Source organism: Cyphomyrmex costatus, unplaced genomic scaffold (genome assembly GCF_001594065.2).
Source record: "Cyphomyrmex costatus isolate MS0001 unplaced genomic scaffold, Ccosl1.0 scaffold187, whole genome shotgun sequence".
Classification (NCBI taxonomy): domain Eukaryota; kingdom Metazoa; phylum Arthropoda; class Insecta; order Hymenoptera; family Formicidae; genus Cyphomyrmex; species Cyphomyrmex costatus.
Genome location: NW_017275900.1, coordinates 53,489 through 80,467, shown reverse-complemented (window position 1 = coordinate 80,467; position 26,979 = coordinate 53,489). Strand labels below are relative to the sequence as shown.

Genomic DNA, 26,979 nt, shown 5'->3' with positions numbered 1-26,979 from the left:
TATTCCTTGCTTCTGTTCGCAGCCACGTATTACAAGACGCGCTTTATATCTCCCATCTTGTTTAATTCTGAAAACCCATTTTCCAGTCAAAGGCTTTTCTTCCTTTTTTAAATCTTTTAAATCTATTTCTTCCCAGGTATTATTCTCTTTCAAAGATTTCTTCTCATCTTCTATAGCCTCTTCCCATTTTTGTCTATCTGGTCCTGATGTTGCTTGGCTGTAAGTCAACATGACATAATCTGTGTATCGTTCTGGACATTTCTTTTCTCTCGTTGATTTTCTTGAAATGACTTTATCTTGTTTGAATCCTTTTTCCGTTAAATCTTCACTGTTTTCAGTATTTTCTTCTAATTCATCATTTTGATTATTAGTTGATATTCTTATAGGTGTCCTTGCTTCTTCTGCATCAGTCCATTCTTCATCTTCAGTGTCAATTTCTTCTCTATCTGACTCTTTCTCTTCTTCGGATTGTATTAGTTTTATTTTCGTATACTTTGTTTTATCTTTATTCTTGGTATTAACTTCTTCATCTTCTCTTAATTTTGGTTCTTCAAATCTTACATCTCGAGCTGTTATTATTTTTCTTTCTTCTTGATTCCAGAGTCGATATCCATTCGATGCATATCCTACGAAAAAGAGTTTTTTACTTCTTTTTTCAAGTTTTTTAATAGGTCCTAGTATTTTGACATATGCTGTACTTCCGAATATTTGCATTCTTTCTAAAGTTGGTTTTCGTTTTTCCCAAAGTTCATATGGAGTACAGTTTATAGTTTTTGTGAATAATCTATTTAATATATTCACTGAACAATATAGAGCTTCACCCCACATTTCCTTATTCATATTTGAATCAAATAGCAATGCTCGTATTTTATCTAGTAGAGTTCTATTTAGTCTCTCAGCTCTTCCATTGAGTTGTGGAGTATATGGTGTTGTATTATCCAAAACTATTCCTTTATTTTTGCACCAGGTCATAATATTTTTATTCATGTACTCCTTTCCATTGTCGCATCTTATTTTTGAAACTTTAAGATTCCAGTGAGCTTCAACTTGTGTTATATATTCCTTTAGAAAATCTTCTACTTCAGACTTCTTCTCCAGCAAGTAAACCATTGTATAATGTGTAAAATCGTCCTGAAAAGTAAGGAAATACCTTTTTCCATTCCAAGTCTGAGGATCTATCGGCCCACAAATATCTGTGTGTATAATTTGAAGTGGTCTCTCTGCTTTCGTTCTATTATCTCCAAATTTCAATCTTGATTGTTTGGCTTGTTGACAAACCTCGCAGATCTCTTTAAATTCTTCCATGTCTTTCTGAGAAATTTTAAATCCTTCACTATGGTCAATTGCCTTCTTCATCTTTTGGATGTTAGCATGTCCTAACTTTCTGTGCCATATTCTTGCTTGATTTTCTCTATTTTCTGTAAATAGCGATTCATCTTTATTTTCTAGTTTTAATTTTACCTTGAAGAGCCCATTAGATAATTTTTCTCCTTTTAATTCTCCATCTTCTGATTTTATTATTACTTCCTTTTCTTTAAATATTACTTCTCCTCCATTTTCTGTAATTGAACTCACAGACAATAGATTTGCACTTAAGTCGGGTACAAATAAGGCTTTTTTCATGCTGCAATTTTCAAATTCTATTCTTCCTTCTCCTTTAGCCTGCATCGATTGTTCCATTTTAGCCACATTTATTACTGTACTTGATCTTCTTAAATCCTTGAAGAAATTCTTATTATTTGTTAAGTTTAACGTACTGCCTGAGTCTACGATCCATGAAGTCGTATCTTCGGTCATGCTACTTGTTAAAAGTGCTAACTTACTAGTTTCGGAATCTTCTACTTTAGTTTGTTTTTTATTTCTGAAGAAACAATCTTTTTCTACATGATTGCTCTTTTTACAAATATTACATTTCTTTTCATTATTTGAATTATCTTCTTTGCAAAATTTAGCAATATGCCCGATCTTATTACATTTAAAACAACGTACCTGTTTTTTATCCTTTTGTAATGCTTTTAATTTACAAAATTTTGCCAGATGTCCAACTTTACTACAGATATGACATTTCTTTTGTGAAGCCTTAAAAGCTATTCCTCCTTCTTCTTCTTCTTTAGGATGACGTCTCTGTTCTTCTCCCAAGAGTCTTGCTAACAAGTTGTCCAGTGTTTTTCTCTCTGTTTCCGTAGATTCCCAAGCACTAACAAAGTGAGAGTATTCTTTTGGTAGAGTAGCCAATAATTTCGAGATCACCATATTGTCATCTATTTTTGTATTAATTGCATTTAACCTGAAAGCTAAATTTTTTACTTTACTAATATAAGTAGACATATCAATTCCTTTATTGAATGAAACATTATAAAATTCTTGTAAAAGTTTGCATCTCTGTTGCTCGGTATCCCTTCCGTACGTGTTACAAATTTTTGTCCACATCTGGTAAGATGTGTCACATTCCATTATATTCAAGAAGGGTTTCTTATCTATGGTTGATATTATAATTTTTTGCGCAACAGCATCTTTCTTTTTCCATACTCCATTTCTTTCCCCTTCGGTTTCGGTTGTTGCTATTTCTATTACCTCGTTAGCTCGAAAGAGAACTTTTATTTGGAATTTCCAAATTTCAAAATTTTCAACTCCTACTAATTTCTCAATATTATAATAGTCTTCTGCTATCTTTGCCATTTTTTTTAAATATACTAATTCTGATTCTTATTTAAAATTTTACAGCCTTTTATTACAAGTAATATCTTTATTCTTTTAATTTATAGATTTTAATTTATTCTTAACTTTACTTTTGTTTTACTTTACTTTTACTTTAACTTTAATTTTATTTTAAATCTTTACTTCACTTTTACTTTACTTTACTTTTACTTTAATCTTTAATTTTATTTTAAATCTTTACTTCACTTTTACTTTACTTTATTTTTACTTTAATCTTAATTTTATTTTAAATCTTTTTTACTTTTACTTTACTTTACTTTTACTTTAATTTTAGCTTTACTTTTACTTTCGAGTTCTAACCTTTTATTTAAATTCAATCCTCTTAATTTCCTTATATTTATTTACTATCCTCTATATTTCTTCTTAGTTTTTATAAGGTTAAGGTATTTATCTATGCTTACTCTGATCGGTGTCCAAACATACAAAAAAAAAGACATGCCCCTTTCCCAGCAACACATTCAACTTTTTTTTTATCAGACTTTCAATATTATATTATTTTTTTTTAAAAAAAAAAACACAGTTTCTCTTTCTTATTATTTAATAAATTTCTTAAATTTTTAATGTTACAACAATCTTTCTCTTTGATAATCTTTATAATATGATATTATTTCTATTGCCCTTGAAGCTACGTTCTGGGCCCATAACCTGTTGAAGTATTTTACTTATTACTTAGCTTAAAAGCTAAGATTGCACAAAATACAATCTTATTTTAATCAGCATCAGCCAATTACCAAGAGAAAGATCATTTATAATGAGAAACGATTTAATCACAAAAGGTGTTTAACACGCTTTACAAAGTCATTAAACATGAAGAGAATCAGTTTTTACAATAAACATATATCAGCATTTATAACAGTCAAACAGTCAAATGAATCAGTAGATGACTTATAATAAACTTATCTGTAACGGTTAACAAACGTCGTTATTGCAAGGCCTTACAACAGCACACAGCTCTCACACATCCACTCGGTACCAAGGTCCGCCAGGAAAAGGGACGAGCAACAACGATGTTCAACCTTTACAATAGACTATCGCTTCGATAGAGCCATCTAACTGAATCTAATCATATCAGTAGTCGATAATTAGCTTGATGTGAGTTATCTCTTTTCCAACAGTATGAGACGGACATTCGTGCGACTGACTTACGTTAATTGCAGGAGGAGCGGAGGAAGGGGAAAGTTCATGAAGAATCTCTGCGAAGTAATCCAACGTTGACTCGTAGGCTTCTTCGCAATCGTCGAATTCGTAGTTTAGGAAGTAGGGGTGCGAAGTCTTCTCCTTTGCATCAGCGGTGGCGTGTAATTTGGCATCCAAATTACGGCACTCATCGAATTTCTTCTCCAATGTCTCCATGCGCCTTTTTGTCACAGCATAGGTCATCTTAGCCTGACCTAATTTTTTAAAGTTGGATAAGGCATAAGTCACTGATCTCATTAGTGTAGACTGCTTGTACATCAATTCGTCGAAGGACTCCATTTTACACAGGTTTTTGATGCACCACTACGCGGAAAGAGAACGAGTTCACAATTGGATGCGTAGCACGAACACCTTTATTAACAGTCAACGTCAAAAAAACCTCAATCCTGATCCGGCTCGAAGGACCAGAAATGTTGCGGAGTGCGCTGATAATAAATTTTGAATCGGGAATAGAGGGGAAGAGGGGGTTGACTGTTAACGTCTTTAAGTCGGTATGAAGTCACTTTATTTGACACTACACAGATAATTAAATATTATTCTTAACAATTGAGCACACGTGACGAACGGTGGACCAAAGCAACGGGAACGTACCGAAATCTTGCCCTTGATCAAACGTGCTGCGCGCGAGCGCGACGGAAATCTTGGGCGGAACTGTACTGTAGTTCCGTACGCGACGGAAATCTTCTCGCGACGATGCTAACGAAATATCGCAGCGATCAAGGTCCGAACGCGGATGCGCGATGCACCGTTCGCGAGATCAAGAATTTGGAGTCTCCGGAAAGTCTTAATGTCGAAGCACGTGGTGACACGTGCGGTAACAACGGCAGATGAAAATGTTCGTGTATCTTACTAAATTAACGAAATGGACGGAAAATATCGCGGGCACGATATTTGACAATTCTTGCCGATGACCGGCGGAAAGGAATCACTTTCGAAGCTCGACGGATTACTTTAACAACGCGGAAGACGAATTTTCGGTAACTCGAATGCGTGTTAATACATCAAGAGCCAGAAGAAGAAAGCGTAAAAATGCAAGATATTAGCGACGCAAATAGGCAGAAACGGGGGGTGCGCGAGAGATCAAAATCGATATACAGCGCATTCGAGTTGACGAAAGAGGATCGCGAATGGTATTTACCCTTGGGCTGATAAGGATCGGCTACGCGCGATGCTTCGTTCGCGAGGAAAGTTGTGATTCGCGAACTCATCGATTGACGCGCGCGTCTCATTATGTCCTGGAGTACCTATAATAGAGTATCATCATGAGGGGTAACGGTCTCGTGATTGGTCGCCACCATTTCTGGACGCTTCAATGTGTTAGTGAATCTGTGAAGTTGGTGTGAGCAACTGTTTCATGATGGTAGTACAAAAACAAGCGCGCGCGTTATTGTGCTGTTTCCGCTGGCGCCCAGCAATGGCGTCCTTCCGGTCTTATGACGATACTCTATTATAGGTACTCTAATTATGTCCGATCGCGCGACATTTAACGTTTCGTGGAGACTCTCATGCATATTAGACGGTTCCGGAACAATGTGCAATAAACTACCAGATCAAAACTAGGATCTCATTAATTGACTTGTACTGAACTATACAAACCGCCAGTTTTAAAATTCTCTATATATACGTGTAATGTAAATTGTAGATATGCGCCATTAATTGTTTTTTAAATACATCGTTTTAAATAGGAGCCATTGTAAATGTGGTTCGATTACTTCCACGAGAGGAACGCAATATATCTTCTCTCTCTCTCTCCCGAAATTTAGTCATTATTTTCCAAAATTTCTACCCTGGAATGTTCCAATCATGATTAATTTTAAATATGATTCATTTAAGTACAATTTTCCATTTAAATGGTTTCTATCCTTTGACTTAAAGTGCGGAAAGTTTTACATTTATTTGATAGCGTATTTTGCAGCGCAATAAATATTTTTGAAATTAGTTGTAATACGAAAATTTCTTTTACCAGAATAAGTGTTGTATTTCGCGCCAAATAAACTACACTTGAGGATTATTACTGATATAAGCGTATAATATATTTAATATCAACTTGTACAATACAATAAATAGGCGTCGAGTGGCTCACCGCTCTGTGCGATTGACTCGCGATTTGTAGACCCGAGTTCAATCCCACGTGCGCCCAAACGCGATTTTTCGCGTTTAATGAGCCAAAAAATGGCTCCACTTGGTGATCAAAAGATCTATGATCATCAGCGCCGTTCGGATTCGGCGTTAAACTGTAGGTCCTAGGTCCTATACATCCGTATACATCAGTAGTATACATATCAGTAGATATTTGTCTCTAATATCTGACTGAGGTAGGATTCTGTGAACCAATCACCCACAAATCCGAAAAACAATCTGATTCGAGAAACGAATATAGGCCTCGAACAAAAGAGGTCTATAGACGTCCTATGCTCCACATAAGGAGATAAAAGGAGTTAGTAGTGTACAATACAATAGTGTTTATGCATACACGTGTCCAAATTATTCGCTCTCTCCTTTTTATCGCCATTTCGAATAGACGCGCCCTCGATACTCGCTTCTAAAGCCTTGTACATACACACAACGGCGCGATATCACTATGTAAAGAATAGTTTTTTATTTTTTGCCATTTTTTGTTCAAATTTGAAATTTGGTCTAAAGAATCTAAAGAAAATTAATATATTAAACAACTTTAATTAATAATGTGGCGATTGCATTGCCACAAATTTAAAGATCTCAGAGATGGTTGTCGTTATAGGAGATATACATGGACACACGAACACACATACTTGACATACACAACAAGAAACAGTTAGACGCAAGTGTAAATAGAGATAGAGCCTTTTAAAGCAACGAATTTCTTGCGACCGTTTTTGCATTGGTTTGGTAATACGAGTCGCAGGTAGGAAAAGAGGATAGATAAATATAAACTCGAGATGTGTGTGCACAATTATGTTTCTGGAATTGATGTATGGTTTTATTAGATTTGTATGTTATTTTTACAAGAAAAGCGGTAGCAAGAGAATTGTAATTTAATTTATTATTTTAAAATTAACGACGACAACCGAGATGAATACACGCGAAATAATATTTACTGAAAATAGAAATTGCGAGAAAGACGCAACGGACGAGAAGCAAGCGAGAGATGCGACAGACACAGTCGATCAACTGACGCGGACACAAACAGTCGTTTTCGGGGAATTGTTTAGCGTATTCAGAGAACATATAGGTATTTTTCCGTGAAAAGTCGACTTAGTAATAACACGCGAACGAATTATAAACGTGATTGTAACCGAGCGATTATAATCTGATACCTTTACGCTCTCACGCGCCTGTAAAAATGCACTTTTAATATATTGACGTATTTATAATTTATTTCTTTTCAATTTTTAATTTTGGTGATCCCCTACATTCCGCTGCCACATCATTCCTTATTCCTGCGCTCCTTTATATTTTACGGAGTTAATAGACTTAAGAGACTAAAAAGTGGTGAACCCGACGATTGAAAGTTGAGAGCGCGAAAAACGGGAGCGCGGATAAAACGCGAGTGCGGAAAAGAGACGAAAGTGAGTGCATGAGGAGTATGAACGGAGAAATAACGATCGTAACGCGCGACGAGTGTGCACATCAACGCAGACGATGGAGGAAGAACGCAAGGCTGATCGAGCAACAGCGTCAGCAGCTGGAGCGCGAAAAAAGAGAGTGGCAACAGCAACAGCTCGAATGGACGCAGCGATCGGCATCATCAACAGGAGTGCAAGAGGCAACGGAACAACCGGCAAATCTCCTTATACCAGGAGCAGAGGTGAGCCGCGTAGGCATGAGAATGCCGGAATTTACTCCAGCCGATCCGGAGCTGTGGTTCTACATTATCGATCGCAGTTTTCAAGCCGCCGGGATTACGGCGGACGCGACGAAATTCGGTTACACGCTAACGGCAATAGGTCCGCGTTATACAATAGAAGTGCGCGACATTATTATCAACCCGCCGGCGGAGCGCGTATATGAAAGTTTAAGATTGTAACCGATCGTTTATAATGCGCCTGTAAAAATGCACTTTTAATATTATATATTGACGTATTATAATTTATTTCTTTTCAATTTTTAATTTTGGTGACCCTACATTCCGCTGCCACGTCATTCCTGCGCTCCTTTATATTTTACGGAGTTAATAGACTTAATAGACTAAAATAAGTTGTGTAATTTTTGTGTCACGAAAACAATTGTTCTATAATACAATAAGTTAATAATCTTAACTTGTTTCACTTCTTGGCACGCCCATGCTAATGAAATAGATGATTGCCATATTGAGAGCATAAATAAATGTTGTTTTTATTAATGTGACACGCGTTATTAAAAAAATGTATTCCCAGAAACAATTGAATATGTTACATTACTTTACGTAATGCTATAATAAGACTTGGAGATTATTTGACATGTGTACTTTACGTAAAATTTTTCCAGTAAATTTATTATTTTTTTATAAGTTCTTAATAAAACAGATCTGATAATATGTGTCAAGCCGTCGATTTAATATTCCTTGTTCGTCAAAATGATAAGTAATAAAATTAAAAGAATAGTGTTTAAGGATAGTTCCTGGAGCTATTGTAAGGCTGTAGCTCATTAAAAATAAATAAATGTTAATAAGACTCGTATTTACAATGCAATATGTATAGATAAGTCCAACAACGAGCGCGCGCGTGCACACAAATATGTGTAACATGAGTCATATGTCAGGTAAACAAAAAGGCATAAAAATGATGATCAAAGAACATAGAAGCAACTTAAGGTTTTTCACTACCTACCATAGATATTTATATTGATGACGTCAGAAGTAAGAAAACACATAATGAAAATTCTTGCAGAATATACATAATACCTATATATACTATATTAAAATAGAAATATTTTCCAATAAAATAACAATTTTGTAGAAAATATTATATCAAAATATATAAAAAACTATCTTTTTGTTTCGGCAAAGGATTAAAAATTATATACTTATTTCTATATTCTGAATATAAAGAAAAACTTTTCCAAAAAAATTCTCGAAAAAGACAGTAAAGGAATTAATAAGGCTAATAAGAGTTTTATTTTTACATTTAAAGCAATACTTTTCATTCTTTGATAACCGTAATTATTCTTTTATAAAATTTTGATGTAATTTATATACTTTTATATGTATGTATGTATAATATACATATATACGTACACATATATTTGATTTATATATAAGTATATAAATATAAATTTGTATATAAGTATATAAACATATATATATACACACACGTATATATGTATCATTTTTATTTATAGATGTATAAATCAGCATCTAACTAATCAAATGACCATCTATATTCAATCAATTTCAAAATAATTATTATAAATAGTTGTTATTAAATTGCAAAATAATTTCTAAATGCTACTGCCATATTTAATCTTTAGTTTGCTACTTCTAACGAAATTATTAACTAATTTTCATAAAATTAATTTATAAAGTGAGAGGTAAAAAAGCTCTGTTGATTTCCAGTCTAAATTTGTATTTCTAATTATTTTTTTTATTGGTAGAATTAGAAGTATACTACGTGTAATACATTATTTTATATATAATATAATATTGATAAGTAATATTGCACTCGAGGCCGCGTCTTCTTATTCATACTGCGCGCGCATTTCAATAGTTGTGCTATGTTGTCAAGTCTCAGAAGGCAAATATCAACAGAAATGACATTCTCCCAAAATTCAGGTATTATAGATCAATTTTTTCTTAAATTATTCAGTAAACTTGTTATATTTTTGTATGTAGTTTATGTGTTCGTTGGACATTCTAATTTATATTAATATGTTTTTTTATTTCGTTCTTGTTATTATGAGAGATATACTAGAAAAATGGTCAATATATGCATTGTTTGTCATAAGAACATGTATTACGGAATACTATTTTTTGTAATTATTTTCTTGAAAACGGTATCGTAAATCGATTTAAAATTTTACATATAGATACAAAATACGCATGAATTAACATCTTAGCAAAATATTACGATATTAACTTCGAGGTGCTGACATACATCTTTAATACTCAGCGAGCGCTCAGCAGTGGGTAATATAATCATTGTGCGCGCACATTAGTAATAAATAAATTAAAATATACAGACATGTATATATTGTTATATTTGCGTCCTTTCAAAAATTTCTTACATAAGACAAGTGTCTCGTTTGCTATATTGTAGTCGGCTTTACGTAAATCGTTCAATGCGAATGGGAGGATAAGATACAGAATTGAATCACGTGCTTGAAAGCTTCGACAGACTACGACAAATATTCTTTTTGAAAAACGGATACATTTACGTTTCCATTTACGCATGCAAATCAAATCTTCACATAAAAATTTTTTATTGCATCGCGTATACTCGAAAGGGAAAAATAAGATTTTGGACTGTATAATCGGCATTTTTTGGATTTCAGATGATTTCATAGAAATGATCTTATTTTCAATCTCATATTATAGAAATAAAATCGCTTAAATAAATTTTGTATCAAATTTTGTAACGCAATGCTACTTGAAAGAATTAGTCATACCAGTTTTAAAACAATCCTTATATATATATTTTATATTTAGAGAGAGAAAGAGAAAGAGAGAGAGCATGGTGTGCATTCCGCGCTTGTTAGTTATTTGACACGTACCTATATTAAATCAAATGTTGATATTTGCAGTAGTTTAACGAGCGTAAATTGATATTTTTTCGCAATTTCCTCTTAAAAAGTATTTTAAATTTAATATGTATCTGCATTATTGACAGCCAAAAAAATATTCAATAACGTGCGTTAAATATTTATTTTATTTTATTGACGTTAATTTGCATAAATATTCGTTATTGTATGTTTAACAAATTTCTTTTATTGACGTTTTTCATATTGAATAAATACAAAAAATCACGAAAAAAAAGGGCTACGAGCAAAAAAAGTCGACTTTATGTATAATATACATATATACGTACACATATATTTGATTTATATATAAGTATATAAATATAAATTTGTATATAAGTATATAAACATATATATATACACACACGTATATATGTATCATTTTTATTTATAGATGTATAAATCAGCATCTAACTAATCAAATGACCATCTATATTCAATCAATTTCAAAATAATTATTATAAATAGTTGTTATTAAATTGCAAAATAATTTCTAAATGCTACTGCCATATTTAATCTTTAGTTTGCTACTTCTAACGAAATTATTAACTAATTTTCATAAAATTAATTTATAAAGTGAGAGGTAAAAAAGCTCTGTTGATTTCCAGTCTAAATTTGTATTTCTAATTATTTTTTTTATTGGTAGAATTAGAAGTATACTACGTGTAATACATTATTTTATATATAATATAATATTGATAAGTAATATTGCACTCGAGGCCGCGTCTTCTTATTCATACTGCGCGCGCATTTCAATAGTTGTGCTATGTTGTCAAGTCTCAGAAGGCAAATATCAACAGAAATGACATTCTCCCAAAATTCAGGTATTATAGATCAATTTTTTCTTAAATTATTCAGTAAACTTGTTATATTTTTGTATGTAGTTTATGTGTTCGTTGGACATTCTAATTTATATTAATATGTTTTTTTATTTCGTTCTTGTTATTATGAGAGATATACTAGAAAAATGGTCAATATATGCATTGTTTGTCATAAGAACATGTATTACGGAATACTATTTTTTGTAATTATTTTCTTGAAAACGGTATCGTAAATCGATTTAAAATTTTACATATAGATACAAAATACGCATGAATTAACATCTTAGCAAAATATTACGATATTAACTTCGAGGTGCTGACATACATCTTTAATACTCAGCGAGCGCTCAGCAGTGGGTAATATAATCATTGTGCGCGCACATTAGTAATAAATAAATTAAAATATACAGACATGTATATATTGTTATATTTGCGTCCTTTCAAAAATTTCTTACATAAGACAAGTGTCTCGTTTGCTATATTGTAGTCGGCTTTACGTAAATCGTTCAATGCGAATGGGAGGATAAGATACAGAATTGAATCACGTGCTTGAAAGCTTCGACAGACTACGACAAATATTCTTTTTGAAAAACGGATACATTTACGTTTCCATTTACGCATGCAAATCAAATCTTCACATAAAAATTTTTTATTGCATCGCGTATACTCGAAAGGGAAAAATAAGATTTTGGACTGTATAATCGGCATTTTTTGGATTTCAGATGATTTCATAGAAATGATCTTATTTTCAATCTCATATTATAGAAATAAAATCGCTTAAATAAATTTTGTATCAAATTTTGTAACGCAATGCTACTTGAAAGAATTAGTCATACCAGTTTTAAAACAATCCTTATATATATATTTTATATTTAGAGAGAGAAAGAGAAAGAGAGAGAGCATGGTGTGCATTCCGCGCTTGTTAGTTATTTGACACGTACCTATATTAAATCAAATGTTGATATTTGCAGTAGTTTAACGAGCGTAAATTGATATTTTTTCGCAATTACCTCTTAAAAAGTATTTTAAATTTAATATGTATCTGCATTATTGACAGCCAAAAAAATATTCAATAACGTGCGTTAAATATTTATTTTATTTTATTGACGTTAATTTGCATAAATGTTCGTTATTGTATGTTTAACAAATTTCTTTTATTGACGTTTTTCATATTGAATAAATACAAAAAATCACGAAAAAAAAGGGCTACGAGCAAAAAAAGTCGACTTTTTTTATTTGTAGCCCTTTTCTTTTTCATTATTTTTCAATTTATTGAACCTTATCACAAACATATTTGAATAAATACACATTTTACTAAAAATCTAATATTAACAGAAAATATTTATCTAAATATTACAAATTAACTAAATATGAAAAGTGTACTTATTATGATCAGTGTCATGTGTAATTAATTAAGCTAGAATACCAACATGAACATAATTACATGAGACTTGGTGCTCTATCCCTTATACAATAAAATCAGCATTTAGGGATATATAGATATATATAATACATATATTCTTTGAAGATTAGAATCTCATTCTAAAGAATAAAAATTGATCCACAATTTTGAAAAATATTGTTAATTTTTAAGAATGAGAGATTTTAAATATTTTTAAAATATCTTTAATACTCTAAAATATTTTAAAGAGTTAAAATATTTTATTGAAGACAACCGACTTATTTTTGACGAATACCGTAAGGCAACCTTTTCTGGGAGATTCCTGAATTTCAATTCACAGCATCCTATCTGTCATAAAAGAGGCATTATTTATGGATTCATTGGCAAGATAATTCGCCTATGCCATCCACGTTTCCAAATGGCTTAATTTTATTAATGCTATCAACATCCTTTTAAATAATGGATATTCATTGCGATTTATCTTCTGGACGATCCATAATAGAATAAAATTTTATATTAAAAAAAATAGCACTATTCAAAATAATACTAATGGAAAGTTTTTTGCGGTTCCTTATGTTAATTCTATTTCTGAAAAATTTGCTCCGTTGGTCAATGTTTTTAATTGTAAACTAGCCTACACAATCCCTAATACTTTAAATAAATTAATAAAAAAAGGAAAGGACCAATTAAAACCATCAAATAATCAAAACGTAGTCTATAAGATTTTATGTGAAGATTACGATGTTCAGCTATGTTGGTCAAACAAAAAGGCAACTAAAAACACGAGTACATGAGCACGTTTCCAACATCAATAAAAAAGTGAAATCTCCTTCTGCCATTTCAAACCATCGTATTGAAAAGATCCATAATTTTGATTGAAAGAAGGTAAAAATTTTGGATGTTGAACCATCCTATAATAAAAGATTGATTTCGGAAATGGTGCATATTAAGAGACAAAAGTATTCAATCAATAGACAAAATACGGATTCTCTGGCAGAGTCATATTCTAATATAATACAGCCTCTTTTCCCTTCCTAGTCGTTCTCATTCATTCCACTTCCAGTTAAATATAGTACCTTACTTTCGGTTTCCTTTTTCCTTGTCACCCATTGTCTTGCGGTACTCGAAGAATGTCTTGTTGCATCACCCGTCTTGGACGAATGCGTCTTTGTAGGGTGCTTGTTTGCGTTATATTTTTGAAAAGTGTGGCCGACTTTGACTGTGCCTTGCGATTACTCTAAATCCGCCTAGCGGTCCCGCGATTTTGGATGTCCCGTTCGTTCGTCCTAACGCGCGGCGTGATTAGCAGCGTGACGACGTCGTGGATGCAGGCACCCGGTGTTCGTGTGGTTCTTGCCATTTTCGCGACGATACTCGTGCGGCATTTTCGTTACTGGCTGTATCGACCTAGTTCGGGTCGTATGCCATTCATTGAAGACTAAAACTAAAACTCTTGCGATACTTGATATTATAAACTTGTTTTCATCCTGTGCAAATTGCTCCAGTTGAGACTCACAATATTTCTTCTATTGACAATGTAATTTATTTTTATTTTAATTATTATTCTTTGTGACTTTATTTTATATATACAATATTACATATATCTGCGGCCAGTTTGATATTAATTTTTATTGTTATACCGCGGCACTATTTAGAAAATATTGTTTTTAACCTTTGACTGAAAAATATATTTTACATAATGGACAACCATAATTTTTACCTAACGATCATGATTGACTTAAATATATATATATAAGAATCTTTTGTAAAAAATTCCGTTATTAAAATCTAAATTTTGTTAACATTAAGAATTACTCGATCGGTGTCGAAACGTTTGTTTTACTTATTTATTGTTCATTTATTATATTGTCTGTGTTCTTCTTGAATTTTATTGTTTTTAGTTGGGCTCGTTGCCCCTTACACTATTTTAATTTTAAAGAGTATTCAGAAACTTTAAGTTTATATTGATCACTAATTCATTTCCCTTCTTACAACATTTATAATTTTTATGTTTTGAATTCGAAGTAACAATTTTGATTGTCACAGTAATAATCAACAAAACTAAATAATTATATTATATTTAGATTATAATTTTTTTTTATATTAGAAACTATATTTATTTTATTCCGTCGCGGCCTCGGAAACGTAAAACTCTGGACGTTTGCAGGACAACAAAACAGAAAAAAAAAATCTGTCAGAAGTAGAGAGATATACACGACAAACATTCGTGTGGACCACGAAATGCGTCGGCATGGAAAAAGCATATCGCTCGAGGAAATCCATGTGTACTATGAGAAGGATGTCTTTCCGTCGGAAAAATCAATACGTGGTGCGATTATTAAGCGACTATATTAGATGAAACTAGATGAAAATAAGTAGAATAGTAGTTTGTGTATTCTTCATACTTATGGGCTCTCTTGTCCCTCACGTATCAAGAGAAGGGCCAATTCTCGTTCTATCACTGTCTACTCTACCTTCGTTACCGTACTGAAAAAATCAATACTGTCGAATGTAAGCATGCGCGCGTGTTTGTTCATGATAAACTCAACGTTTACATCCTACGTAAACGTTTACACTGCTTTTATTGCATATATCTGGAAAGTAGAACAGAAAATCAGACCACGACGCTCGATTTTTTTACCCTGTTTTCCCTTCGATCGTTCACATGCTGATTTCTTTCTCTCACCACTGCGAATTAACATAAATTAGTCTGGAGGTCTCTCGATGTTCAAGAAGTACCACTTTCCCATGCGTTCGTCCGGAGCGTGTTTACAAGCAGGCGTCCTTTAAGTCGCGATCGGGGTCTCTTCTCGCGTGTCGTAATCCGATCGACTCAACCAGTGGCTTCGAGTTAAACGCGGAAAGGATTTATATTGACGAGCCGTCTCGTTGTAGACGGTGATCGGGGTCTCATAAAACTTTCAATAATGATATATAACCGCATAACGATTCCGTCATGGAGGACTTCGGGCATCGCGATAATTTAAAATATAATGTTTCGGAGGGGGGGGGGAGTGCAGCGCACGATGCCTGTGTTTCGAATTGAACGATGTTATTCCGATGATAACAGAGCACGTACTATGGAGATGTTTAAGACAGATTCAAATTCAATCTATAGTCATTCCTTAAATTCTATTGCAAATTCTAATTAAGCTAATAATCAGAATAATTCCAATCAGAATCCATTTGGAGTAATTTCGTAATATATGCCCAAGGAATAATTTACAAATATTTCTAGGCACGCCAGAGGCATGTCAAGATTATTATGGAACTCAGTTCGGAATGGATTTTGATCGGATGGTATTCTCTAGACACAGGAAATGAAACTATTCGGATCATTTCCTAGAGAAACCAAAATAATTCCCATCAGAATCCATTCTCAATAATTCTATATAATACACCCAGAGAAAGGTTTCTTCGTTTAAAAGAAACATTTCTTTGAATCAAAGAAACCTTTCTTTGGTTTATACGTGCCTAGTTACGTACAAATGGCAATGTTTCATAAATTCGAATTTTGAACGATTTGCTGTTTCTGTACGACAAATACAAAATACATAAAAATTGTAAATTATTAATCTGGCCTAAAAAAGGAAATATGTTAAGACACTCTTTCGATACATCTGTAACAGAGTATCCGATGTTCAAATGTTACTTTTTATTTGCATGATATGTTATAATGTGAATGTTGATGAGGTATGTACACACATACAACATGTAGGAACATGTGAGTGTAGTTGTGCCAATCCGTCTCGCTTCGGGACATTATTTTACATAGATTTACGCTCGGAAACGTTAATAATTTTAATCGTCGGGCAACATGAAAAGAAGGAGTGAATGCAAAGAAGCAGTGGGCGGTGTCAAAGCAAAATTCATGTACCATACGCACGTGCACGTATATTTACGTACGAGTTGCAAGTGGTGCGCCTATCGATCGGCATTACCGGAATGTTGTTAAGTAGCTGGATTCATGATTTTGCGGTGAGCACGGTTGCGCATCGCTGAAGAGCCGAGGTTAATTTCTCGTGGTTCAATGTGTGTGCTTGGGTTTCTTGACATTTCGGCTTCACGCGTAAATTCTTTCTTTTTAGAATAAATTAGAGACTGAGGCGGACGCTGCCGCAAATATGAGTACGCAAAAAGTTGAAATTTTATACAATGATAATTATTTTGTCAGTACAGATTTATCGCGATAATTACTTACATCATAATGATTGCACTATTACGTAATGATGTATGGAAGTTAAAGAAAAATGTGTTATAAAAATTAAAATTGTTTAAGTACACTTTTCAATTGAATTGTTGCAATAATGTTTTATAGAGTGTTTAATAAAACGCAAAAAATGCATGCTATCATCAATTTTATAGACCATTTTAAGTAAATAGTTACAGAATATTAGATACGAAATCAAAATTTTATTAAAAATATCTATTTTAATAGAAATTTAACAGGCTTTGAGCATAATTATATATAAATACGTTGCGAGTCAAATCGTCCTTAAAATTAAGCTGTCATTCTGCGCAACTTGCATAGAAGTTTCCGGCAGTCTATAAATTAAGCTTAGTCATATCAATTAAAGTTATATAAGATTTCCACGAAGAGAGCCAGTGGCGAAGAAATCTAATTTGTTATGAGATTTTTAAGATTTATAGAAATATCTTTAACATACTAGAAGTTCTTACATAGATATAATAAAGTAATAATTTTAATACACAAAATTTTTTGGTGATTTGCAAAATTTATTCTTGTATATATGGTAAATATGATTTACAAAGGAAGATACTCAACTCAAGTGTTTCCCTCTGATTTTAATTAGATTTCAGTATACGTTGTATTGTATAAAAATATGAAATAATTTTTTATACGTGTTCTATCACATTTTTCAAGAGTAAAACATTCCTTAAAACAAAAATTAGCTTTTTCTCGAAGTGAATATTGTAGAAACTGAGAGATAGAAAGAAATGTTTGAAATAAAAGTTAAATTGTTTAAATGAAAAATTTTATTTCACATAAATAAAAAGTTTTTTATTTAAACATTTCCAGAAACTATTGTAAAATATGTTTCAATTTTTTATTTATATTAATACAATGTGGAATACTTTTAAAACCATTAGTTCCACGTGTCGTTTATTTTCATCTCTACAAAACAATATATTAAAGATTCATCAAAATCGCAGAGGGTTTCCCGGATTTGGGTTTCTATCCTTGTTATTTATTTTATTATTAGGTTGCCATAGAAATACGTAATGTAATATTCGATCGGACATTTCGACTAATTCACTATTGATGGCTAAGCCACCATCAGTAATGTATTACTAATAATAAGTAATTAAGTTTATAAACTCATATTCAAAACGGAATGAATTCTCCGAATTACGTCACGAATCTCCTATATAATTATGTTTGAGGAGTACGTCAATTTACTAGTTCTCAAACTAATATACAGCGAATTCTAGGTCATCATGAGGAGCAATAATAATTATTTACTAAAATTTAAGTTAACCAAAACGTTCGATTGAATATTGTGCGTTACATCTGTAACGAAATTATAAATATACTTTAGATTTTATAATTATTGCAAACTGATTGCTGCGCAATTATTTACTCTCGCTCTTGCATATCAATTTACATTTTAAGAATCCAGCGTAGCTAATTTCACTGTTACAGTAATTTAGCATTACTGTTGCTAAGTATAAATAAGTTAACAATCTAAACATGCTAGCAAAAAAAAACAAAATTTAAAAAAAATATAGGAGTCTCTGCACATACAGTATAAGGAAAAGCTTGCACGGCAAGAGTAGCCAATAAATTTCTAATTTTCAAGGAAAAACTTTTTTTAATTTTCTAAAAATTTAATTTTTAAATTTAATTTATATACTTAAAAAATTATATACATTATTTATTACTGAATTGGATTTAATTGAAGACCAAACCAACGCAGTTGCAATAGAATAGTATACCGTATAATTAAATTGATTTAAATTGATTGAGTTTACAATTAAAAATTGATTAATGACAGAGACAACAATATATTAAAAATACATGCAATAGATACTACGAAAACATTTGATGAAATTAATAATAATTTGTTGATACAAATTTAATTGCAGTATCGCGAAAGGAAAGCAAGGAAGAGGAAAAGCGAAGAAAAGAGGGTAACTTAGTGGCAATGTAAAAGAAAGTAGCTTTAAATTTGAAAAAACGATGTAGAGGGAAAAATAGAGTTGTGGCAACACGAATACCCGGAGGGCATCACAGGAATGGAAGTCGGAGTTAAAGCACAGAAGGCGGTGGAAATATTTACAAGTGTCGGAACGGAAAGGAGAAAAAAAATGAGGCAACATAGAATAAAATATAGATGAATACTTAACTAACAAGAACTCGGAAAAAAGAGAAAATCGTATTTACGGAAATTATAAGAAACAGATACATGAATGTTGAACAAGTTGAATATAATTAAACAATCGTTAAATTAATGCTGGAATATAATGCTGTCAGCAAAGTCAAATAAGGAGATTACGGGTAGTTAGGATACCAGAAGCTTCTGTGAAATTCAGAAGACGTAACGAAAAGGATATAGAAAGCAAAGGCGAAAGTTTTTTCTCTCTGACGATAAAAATGACTTTTCCTAATTTTAATTTTATATGTCTGTGGCAATCGTGTTTCATTCATACAATAAATTATTAAAAAGAAATATGTAAAATATGAGAGGAAAAACACTGTATAATCTTTGTTCAAATCAGAAGTCTCTCTCTCGCTCTCTCTCTCGCTCGCTCGCCCGCCCGCCCGCCCTCTTTCCCCCTCCCCTATCCCCCCCCCCTCTTCGCCACCTCTTCACTGGCAATATCAAATCTCACAGTGCAATTCGACCACGATGCGTGCTCCGTCGTAACGTTATAGTACGCATATTATATCAGTACGCATGCACACGCCTCAGATCACACGACCCGTAATTATATTGTCACGCCGCGGGTGTTGAATTTGTCGAGTACACCTCCGCTTCCTCCAACCACCTTCGTTAAACCGCTTTCTCGCGTTCTACGCATTGGCTGTCTCTTTCAACTTCACCTTGTCAGTTGTCCTACACTCTGTCGTTCTCACGCCCGGTGGAAGCTGTTTTCGGTCGGTTCCTTTGTTTGTTCGAGCCTACACGAAATTGCTGCGATAACGATGCGGTTGTGCCACGAAACGATCTATTTATCCTATCCGTTCCCTTTCCTCTACTTCTCTTATTGTTTCCTGATAATAACGTCTTTAAGTTAAATATAAATGTAATTAGAATAATTAAGTAATGAATAATTAAAAGTTCCTATAATAATGAAGCGAAGAAATTAAAAAATTCCTACGATGGGTTTTAAACTAATAATTATACTAATAAAAAACTTTTTTTTAGTATAATTGAATTTAATGTGTAAAAGGTAAAAAGTTAACAACTCACGTTTTCAGTTTTATATTTGAAAGTTAAGAACGTAAAATATCACAAAAATGTCATTGAAAAATATATTAATAGAGTTGGGTAAATAGCAATTGTAAAATTTACGCATTTTATATATAATAGAAAAGCAAACATTTTTGTAACGATAAAAAATTTATAATAGAATATTTATTTACTTCAGCGTTTTTGACAAAGCCAAGAAGGGGATTTGGTTTACGATTTTCCTTATCTCACTCATCCATCTATACCTTTTGTATACCACTCTTAATTGCATATTTATTTTTTCCTGTCCTTAACTTACCTATAATTTGCCTATGAACTATAACTTAAAAATTACCTCTATAAACATGTCATAATACATACACATGTATAATACAAACACAATATATATAAAAATGTATGAATTTTCATTATAAATTATCTGACTTTTACACTTGTTTATGTAATTACATAATTTTGTTTAGGGTGTCATTAGATGAGATTAGCATACTGATGCAGCGTCACTAATATCGCGTGACCACGTTGTTGTGCTATTAATAATCGTGCAATATCAACAGACACGTACGCGGCAGAATTGAATCAAAAGCTCTTTAAAACTAGTAAAAGCTTACGATTTACTTACGTAACTCATCATGGGTATGTTGCGAGATTCAGAGACTGTGGCCTCGACGAAGCAAGTGCCTTCCGGTCCGAAGAAGGCCACGACCCCGTCGCAGATCATATCGAGCATTGCTCTGGTAGCTTCGATAGTTTCTCCCCTTGTGTCGCTCCATCGCATCACCAGTTTTACATTTGGCAAAATATTCGGATCGTTGTTAATCTGAAACACATGATAGTTTCGCATAAAAACGCGCTGTCGAAATCGGAAGAATTTCTGATCCCAATAAAAGAAAACACTTGATGTTATATAATTCATACTAAATACCTGATTATCGTGAAAATGTGAAAAAAAATACAAATTTATATCTTAATTAATTTTGAAAATAATCTGAGAATATTTATGGAGATCATAGCGATTGTTTCGCATGCATTTGTACATTATGGTTGACAGTGCATCAGTATTATACAATAATGTTTAATAAAACAAAACATTTGCTTTACAAATAAACGATAAAAATTTATTTTATTTGTCGCGCAGTTAATTCTGTATAAATGAAGTTTATCGATGCAATAAATACGCGAGAATTGCATGATACATATTCGCCATAATGACTGAACTTTACGGTGATGCGTCTCTGATATTGCCGCTCTCTTTCTCGATGTTTATTCGGATGGCTCGCTCCGAGGTATATCCGCTCGTGTCCCTACTATGTGCTCGCGGCGTCGTTATGCAAATCTGGATTTCAACGAATACTTACCGCATGTGGACGCGATTAGTCGCGATACATATGACAGCGCGGCGTATGAAAGTTATCGATTAACACGTTCTAACGGAACCCAGACAGTGGGCGGAATTTAAATTGCGCGATTTCGTGAAGAAAGTATTCGGCTCATTCACAATGCAGAGATATCTTCCTAGATTGCACAAATGACTTCTCAGACAGTTTTCAGGCGACAGAATTAAAAATGTACGGTAAAAAACAATATTAAAATAAGAAATATTGGTGACCTCGACATTTTTCCTAAAAGAGTATTTTTCAAATTTTTAATATTGCAATTTGTAGACCATTGAAAACTGATTAACTTTTATCCAAAATAATTTTTGTCAGATCATCGGAAGTGTGGAAAAGAAACGTGATCACAGTTACGTGGGACACCTTGTATTTGTCTACTGGCCATGTCGTTCCACAATATAAATGATGGCACGTTATAATTTATGAGATGGACCTTCTTACCTAATAATTACATGAATGCCATGGTTTGAGATTAGACACTTCGTAAAGCGCGTTATAAAATTACACGCTATTATGCATTCATGGTTATCTCCAAAGCGGACAGGTTGCCGGTAGCAAGAGGGCTTCGTGAGATCTTATAATCTTATACAATAAATTTACACGTTCTAAAGCACACACTTTGTAGAAATTTCTTAATAGAGAGAAAGAGAATGAATGATGATGGGATACCAAACACAAAGGTAGAATTTGACGACTTCATTATAGTTATTTGAAAATTAACGTTTGTAGAAGAAATTATTAAATATAAAATAATAAAAAATATTAGAATGTCAGCTAAGGTGACACAGGTTTCATTAAAAAAAAGTAAACTATAATATATTAAAGGAGAAAGTTGCCGTAAGATGTAGAGGGGAGAGTTACTGAATGCGTTATTTTTGGCATCGTATTTTTTCTATCGCAGATGTATTCCTTTCGCGAGAAGTAAACGTCCAAATCGCGTAGGTTTGAAAAATGTAAAGAATAACGTTCAGCATGAAATAGCGACGAGATATAACGGAGAAAATTAATAATACAAAGCATCTAACGGGAGAGACAACAATTACTACCTCTTAAATTGGTATGTCGATAGAATGCTGTTTATTAAAAGCTCACGTGCATCGTGAATTTTTCATTTCAATTAGCGCGAAACATCGAAGGGGAGGAAAAAGCCTTCCCGTATTTGACGTTCCTATTGAATATTCATTTCATACAGCGTTTATAACGCTCCTTAATATAGTTTAGCCCTGTTTACGCAAGTGTACCTTTTGTTCCTATGCACTCGCGTAATTTGGTCCGTATCAAATATACGTACTCGCAAATGAAGTACTTGAATCAAGAATGTGAGGGGCTCGTCCCACGGTACAGGCAGCTTTCCCCTAAGCGTAAACGAAGTATTTCAACTCAATACACTATAAGCAATGCTGCGTGAACGCACGTTCATTTCAACAGTTTCAAATACCAAAGCGATTTCATTTCAAAACGATTTTATTTCAAAGAGGCACCATATGAAAATCCTCTTTTCGCATCCCTGTCCATCTCGTGTCCAATTTCACAATGCAGTCGCCACTGCACGCTTAATGATCGAATTTGTCTCGCATGCGTCATGCCAACCAATATTATTTCATCAATATTTTACAACGTTATTCGCACATCGTGACCAAAAGTTTTTAAATTTATAACAGTCCCGCACAGTTTTGCGTAAATGAAGCGAAAAAAAGATATGAAAAATTGTTTCTTTCATTAAATACCTTGCATTCTTTATTTCGCAGTCGCCACTTGCATCTAATAATACTGTTCAACATTATTTTTCAACACAATGTCATTTTTGATATATTTTTATCTATTAAACACACACACACAAATCTGTTGACCACGATTGGCTATCACGACACAAATTTGAAAATAGCATCAAACAGACTAAATTTAATCAATGAATTCCTGTTTAGCATTAATCAGAAATGATTATACACACTCTCTAACGTTAAATTTTGTTAAATAATATATAAAAAATATGCAAGGTAAATCTTAAGACTTCTGTCTAACGTTTTTTTCATGTAGGAGATGAATATTTTACCCTCTTTTACGCACGGTCTTACACTTCTTCCAATTGTAGTTGATAATAATAAATCTGACATGGTAAAACGTTGGTATAGATTGATATTGAAATTCACTTGATATGGATTGAATTACACGTCTGCACCATATATTTGCATTTCTTTGCAAGTATAGGTGCACAGAGTTGGTGCTGAATGTAATTTTTTATATTTTCCATATTGTAATCCCGGGAATTTATCTTCCGAGAAAATATATATTTATGATAGAAACGCTTCACGTGTGCAATCAAAGAAAAAAAAGAGAGGAAAAATCGTTTTCTCTTGCTACTTTCGAGATTAAAATTACATCGCGATGAGAATGTCAATATCCGAGTTTGTTCGCTTGTATTAGTCAGAGGTAAACGTCGTTTTTAATATACAAGCTCGTAATAGCCGAGAATTTATCTCTCGCAGAGAGAATATACATTTACGTAGAAACGCCTACGGCGTATTCGGGGATCGAGCAGGAAAAATAGACAACAAAAATTTATTTCAACTGTCGTTGGATACTCCGCGCATTTCTTTATTTCGTAGTTTTATCTGAAATTATAATTAAAATTGTATCGCTACACGTCAATATCATGTGCGTGTTTACGAGTGTTATTCATAGATTATTCACGAATATCATTTTCACAACAGAGAATGGTAAAATATTCTGGAACAACTAAATTAAAATAAAACATAGAAAATTGTAGTAAATAAGAAATCGTATCATAAAAAGTCTTATCTAACACAATATAAATGTAAACATAACTATTTTATTTTGTGTATGTGTTTTATTTAGAAATATATATTTTAAATACTATATTACCTTTTTTTTTTAAATATACGATCGACATCTGATTTTTAATATTTTTCAAGTTCGTAGAGTATTTGAATGGTTTACCTCTCACGCAGATAATACATTCACGATAGAAATGTTCGACTAGAGAAAAAAAAAAGACGTAACAAGGGGGAAGACCCTCATCTCTCGTTGCCTTCGAAATTAAAATTAGATCACATATTGATGAATCTGTTAGTATCATATCTGAGTTCACGAGTGTCAGTTACAGGCAAACGTTGTTTTTAATATTTTTTAAATCATAATAGCCTGATATCTCTCGTAGAAAGGATTTACGGTAGAAACGCTCCATAAACTGCGAAAAGATAAAGAGAGTATGAAAAACCATTTAACTTTTCATGGATGCCGCGTAATTTTGCAAATGATGTTGCTATGCACCACTTGCATCTATAATATAGTGAAATACGTATCACGACGTGTATGCTAATATCATATTTGTGTGTATTCATGAGTTCGTTGTATGTAGATTTTTTTATAAATGTCGTTTTTAATATTTTTAAAACTCGTTGTAGCCGGACGTTCATTCTTCGCGGAAAGAAAAATATAACACGACAGAACCGTATGTGTACTCGATGAATATGCGATCAAAGCAAAGTATACACGATATATCTGTAATATAATAAAACTGTTTCAAATAGTGTGCAAAAGAAAATCAATAATGTGTTGCGTTCGCAAAAACCATAGGTTCTCTCTGTCAATTATCAGCCGACTAATTCACCAATAAATCCGACCTGTTTCAACGCCATATTTCGTGCGTTATTAAGTGTAACCGAGCGAAAAGTTTTATTCTTCCGCGCGACGAAAGTTCGGTGTTCCTCTTTAATCTGCGGCTCGCTAAATCAACTTCCTTTATTGAGGAAGCCGGGTAAACAGTAGCGACGTTGCACGTTGGGCGCGCCTTATTATTTATTAATAGAGAAGGCGCGCGCATTTCACATACCATTTACGTGGACATGTATGCACATTGGTTGTGCGCGAATGGATAATTACGAATGCAATTTGCGCGCTTAAAGAACTGAGCGCGCCGCGCCCATTGTGACGCGACGCGGGACAGGCTCCCTCATGTCAATTCTGCGAGATCACCAATTAACGTTCGTTTTATTTATTAATATGTCGAACCGAGAGTCTGAAGGTAGTTGACATTGTGGGAGTGCGTACGACGAATGTGAATTCCATGATTTTTATTTATCATTTTTTAAAACCATGCGTGTCCGCGGGCAAAACCTGAGCTCAAAGTGGTGTTGTTGCACCTGCATCTTAGATACATTGCACTTATGATCGCGGTGAGCGAACTGACTGACTATTAAGTAAGACACGCACGCTTATGTATGCCCGCGATCTGCGTCTCACGTTCTATATTCAGAATGAATTCAAGAGACTGACATGACGCGACATAAAGGTGCAGAAATTCGAATTTCTTCAAAGGTCGTTTGTAATCGTTGTCTTATACTCAAAAAAAGGTCAGTTATTAATGAGTTTAAAAATGCCGTTTCGATTAAAAAAAAATGTATTATCGTGTAAATTGAATGTTTTTAATGAAAAAAGTACATTCCGTTCTTACGATCGATTATTCCTAAGTGTATATTTTGTGAAATAAACTCTATGACGTTTGGAAATATACGACGCGGTTACTTGTGTTAAACGAGACGCTGTGCCGACAAATGTCGTATCCCCATCGTATAATATACATAGACAGCGCGTGACCACGAATACTTGTGAATCAAGCTTTACTCTAACTGCGAACAGAGGCCGATATTGCGATTGCGATGCTTACTCTTGCGTGGCATATCGGTGGATATAAATAAACGGCCGCAAAGCTCGGCTCGTTTCCTGCACCTTTCGACTCGCTCAGTGCGTGGATATACATCTCTCTCTCGCCGCGAAGAATCATATTATTTTACATAGCAAGTGCGCGCGGTGTATCGAACTACCAAAAGAGAAATTCGGCTGACAATAACAAATATTGTTCCAATTAATCCATTTCCTCAATCTTGTCTCCTTCTTTAACGAATTAATGCGTAAATCGAACATACATTTCGAGAGACTATTTTAAATGTGCACGTTTTACAAAAAAAAATGATAAAATCTGGAAAGCTACATTTATATTATATGATACTGTAGTAATGCATTAAAATTAAAAATTAATATCTGGTCTCAGCGGTTATAGAAAGAATACCATGTAGATTTTCTTTCGAATATTCGCGTTGGCGTTTTAATAGTGCCGACATTCTATTATCGCTTTTAATGAAACAAAAGATTTCGAAATTATTATTAAATTTGTTAAAATATAATAAATTACAATTAGGGCCTCTACTCATTTATATAAATAACTTTTATACATACATAATTGTGCAAATTACGTTTTGATTATAATATTCCTTTATCTCGTAACATTCCTTTATCTCATTTTT

At 33.0% G+C, this 26,979-nt stretch overlaps 1 protein-coding gene across 1 annotated transcript in view; it reads right to left on the bottom strand.

Annotated features, from left to right (window-relative positions):
• The window catches only part of LOC108772369 (receptor-type guanylate cyclase Gyc76C), a 72,153-nt gene that overhangs the window by 41,181 nt on the left and 3,993 nt on the right, over positions 1-26,979 (bottom strand). Inside the window, 1 exon segment of the mRNA XM_018537889.1 lies at positions 20,884-21,081. Coding sequence (XP_018393391.1) covers positions 20,884-21,081 — 198 coding nt within the window.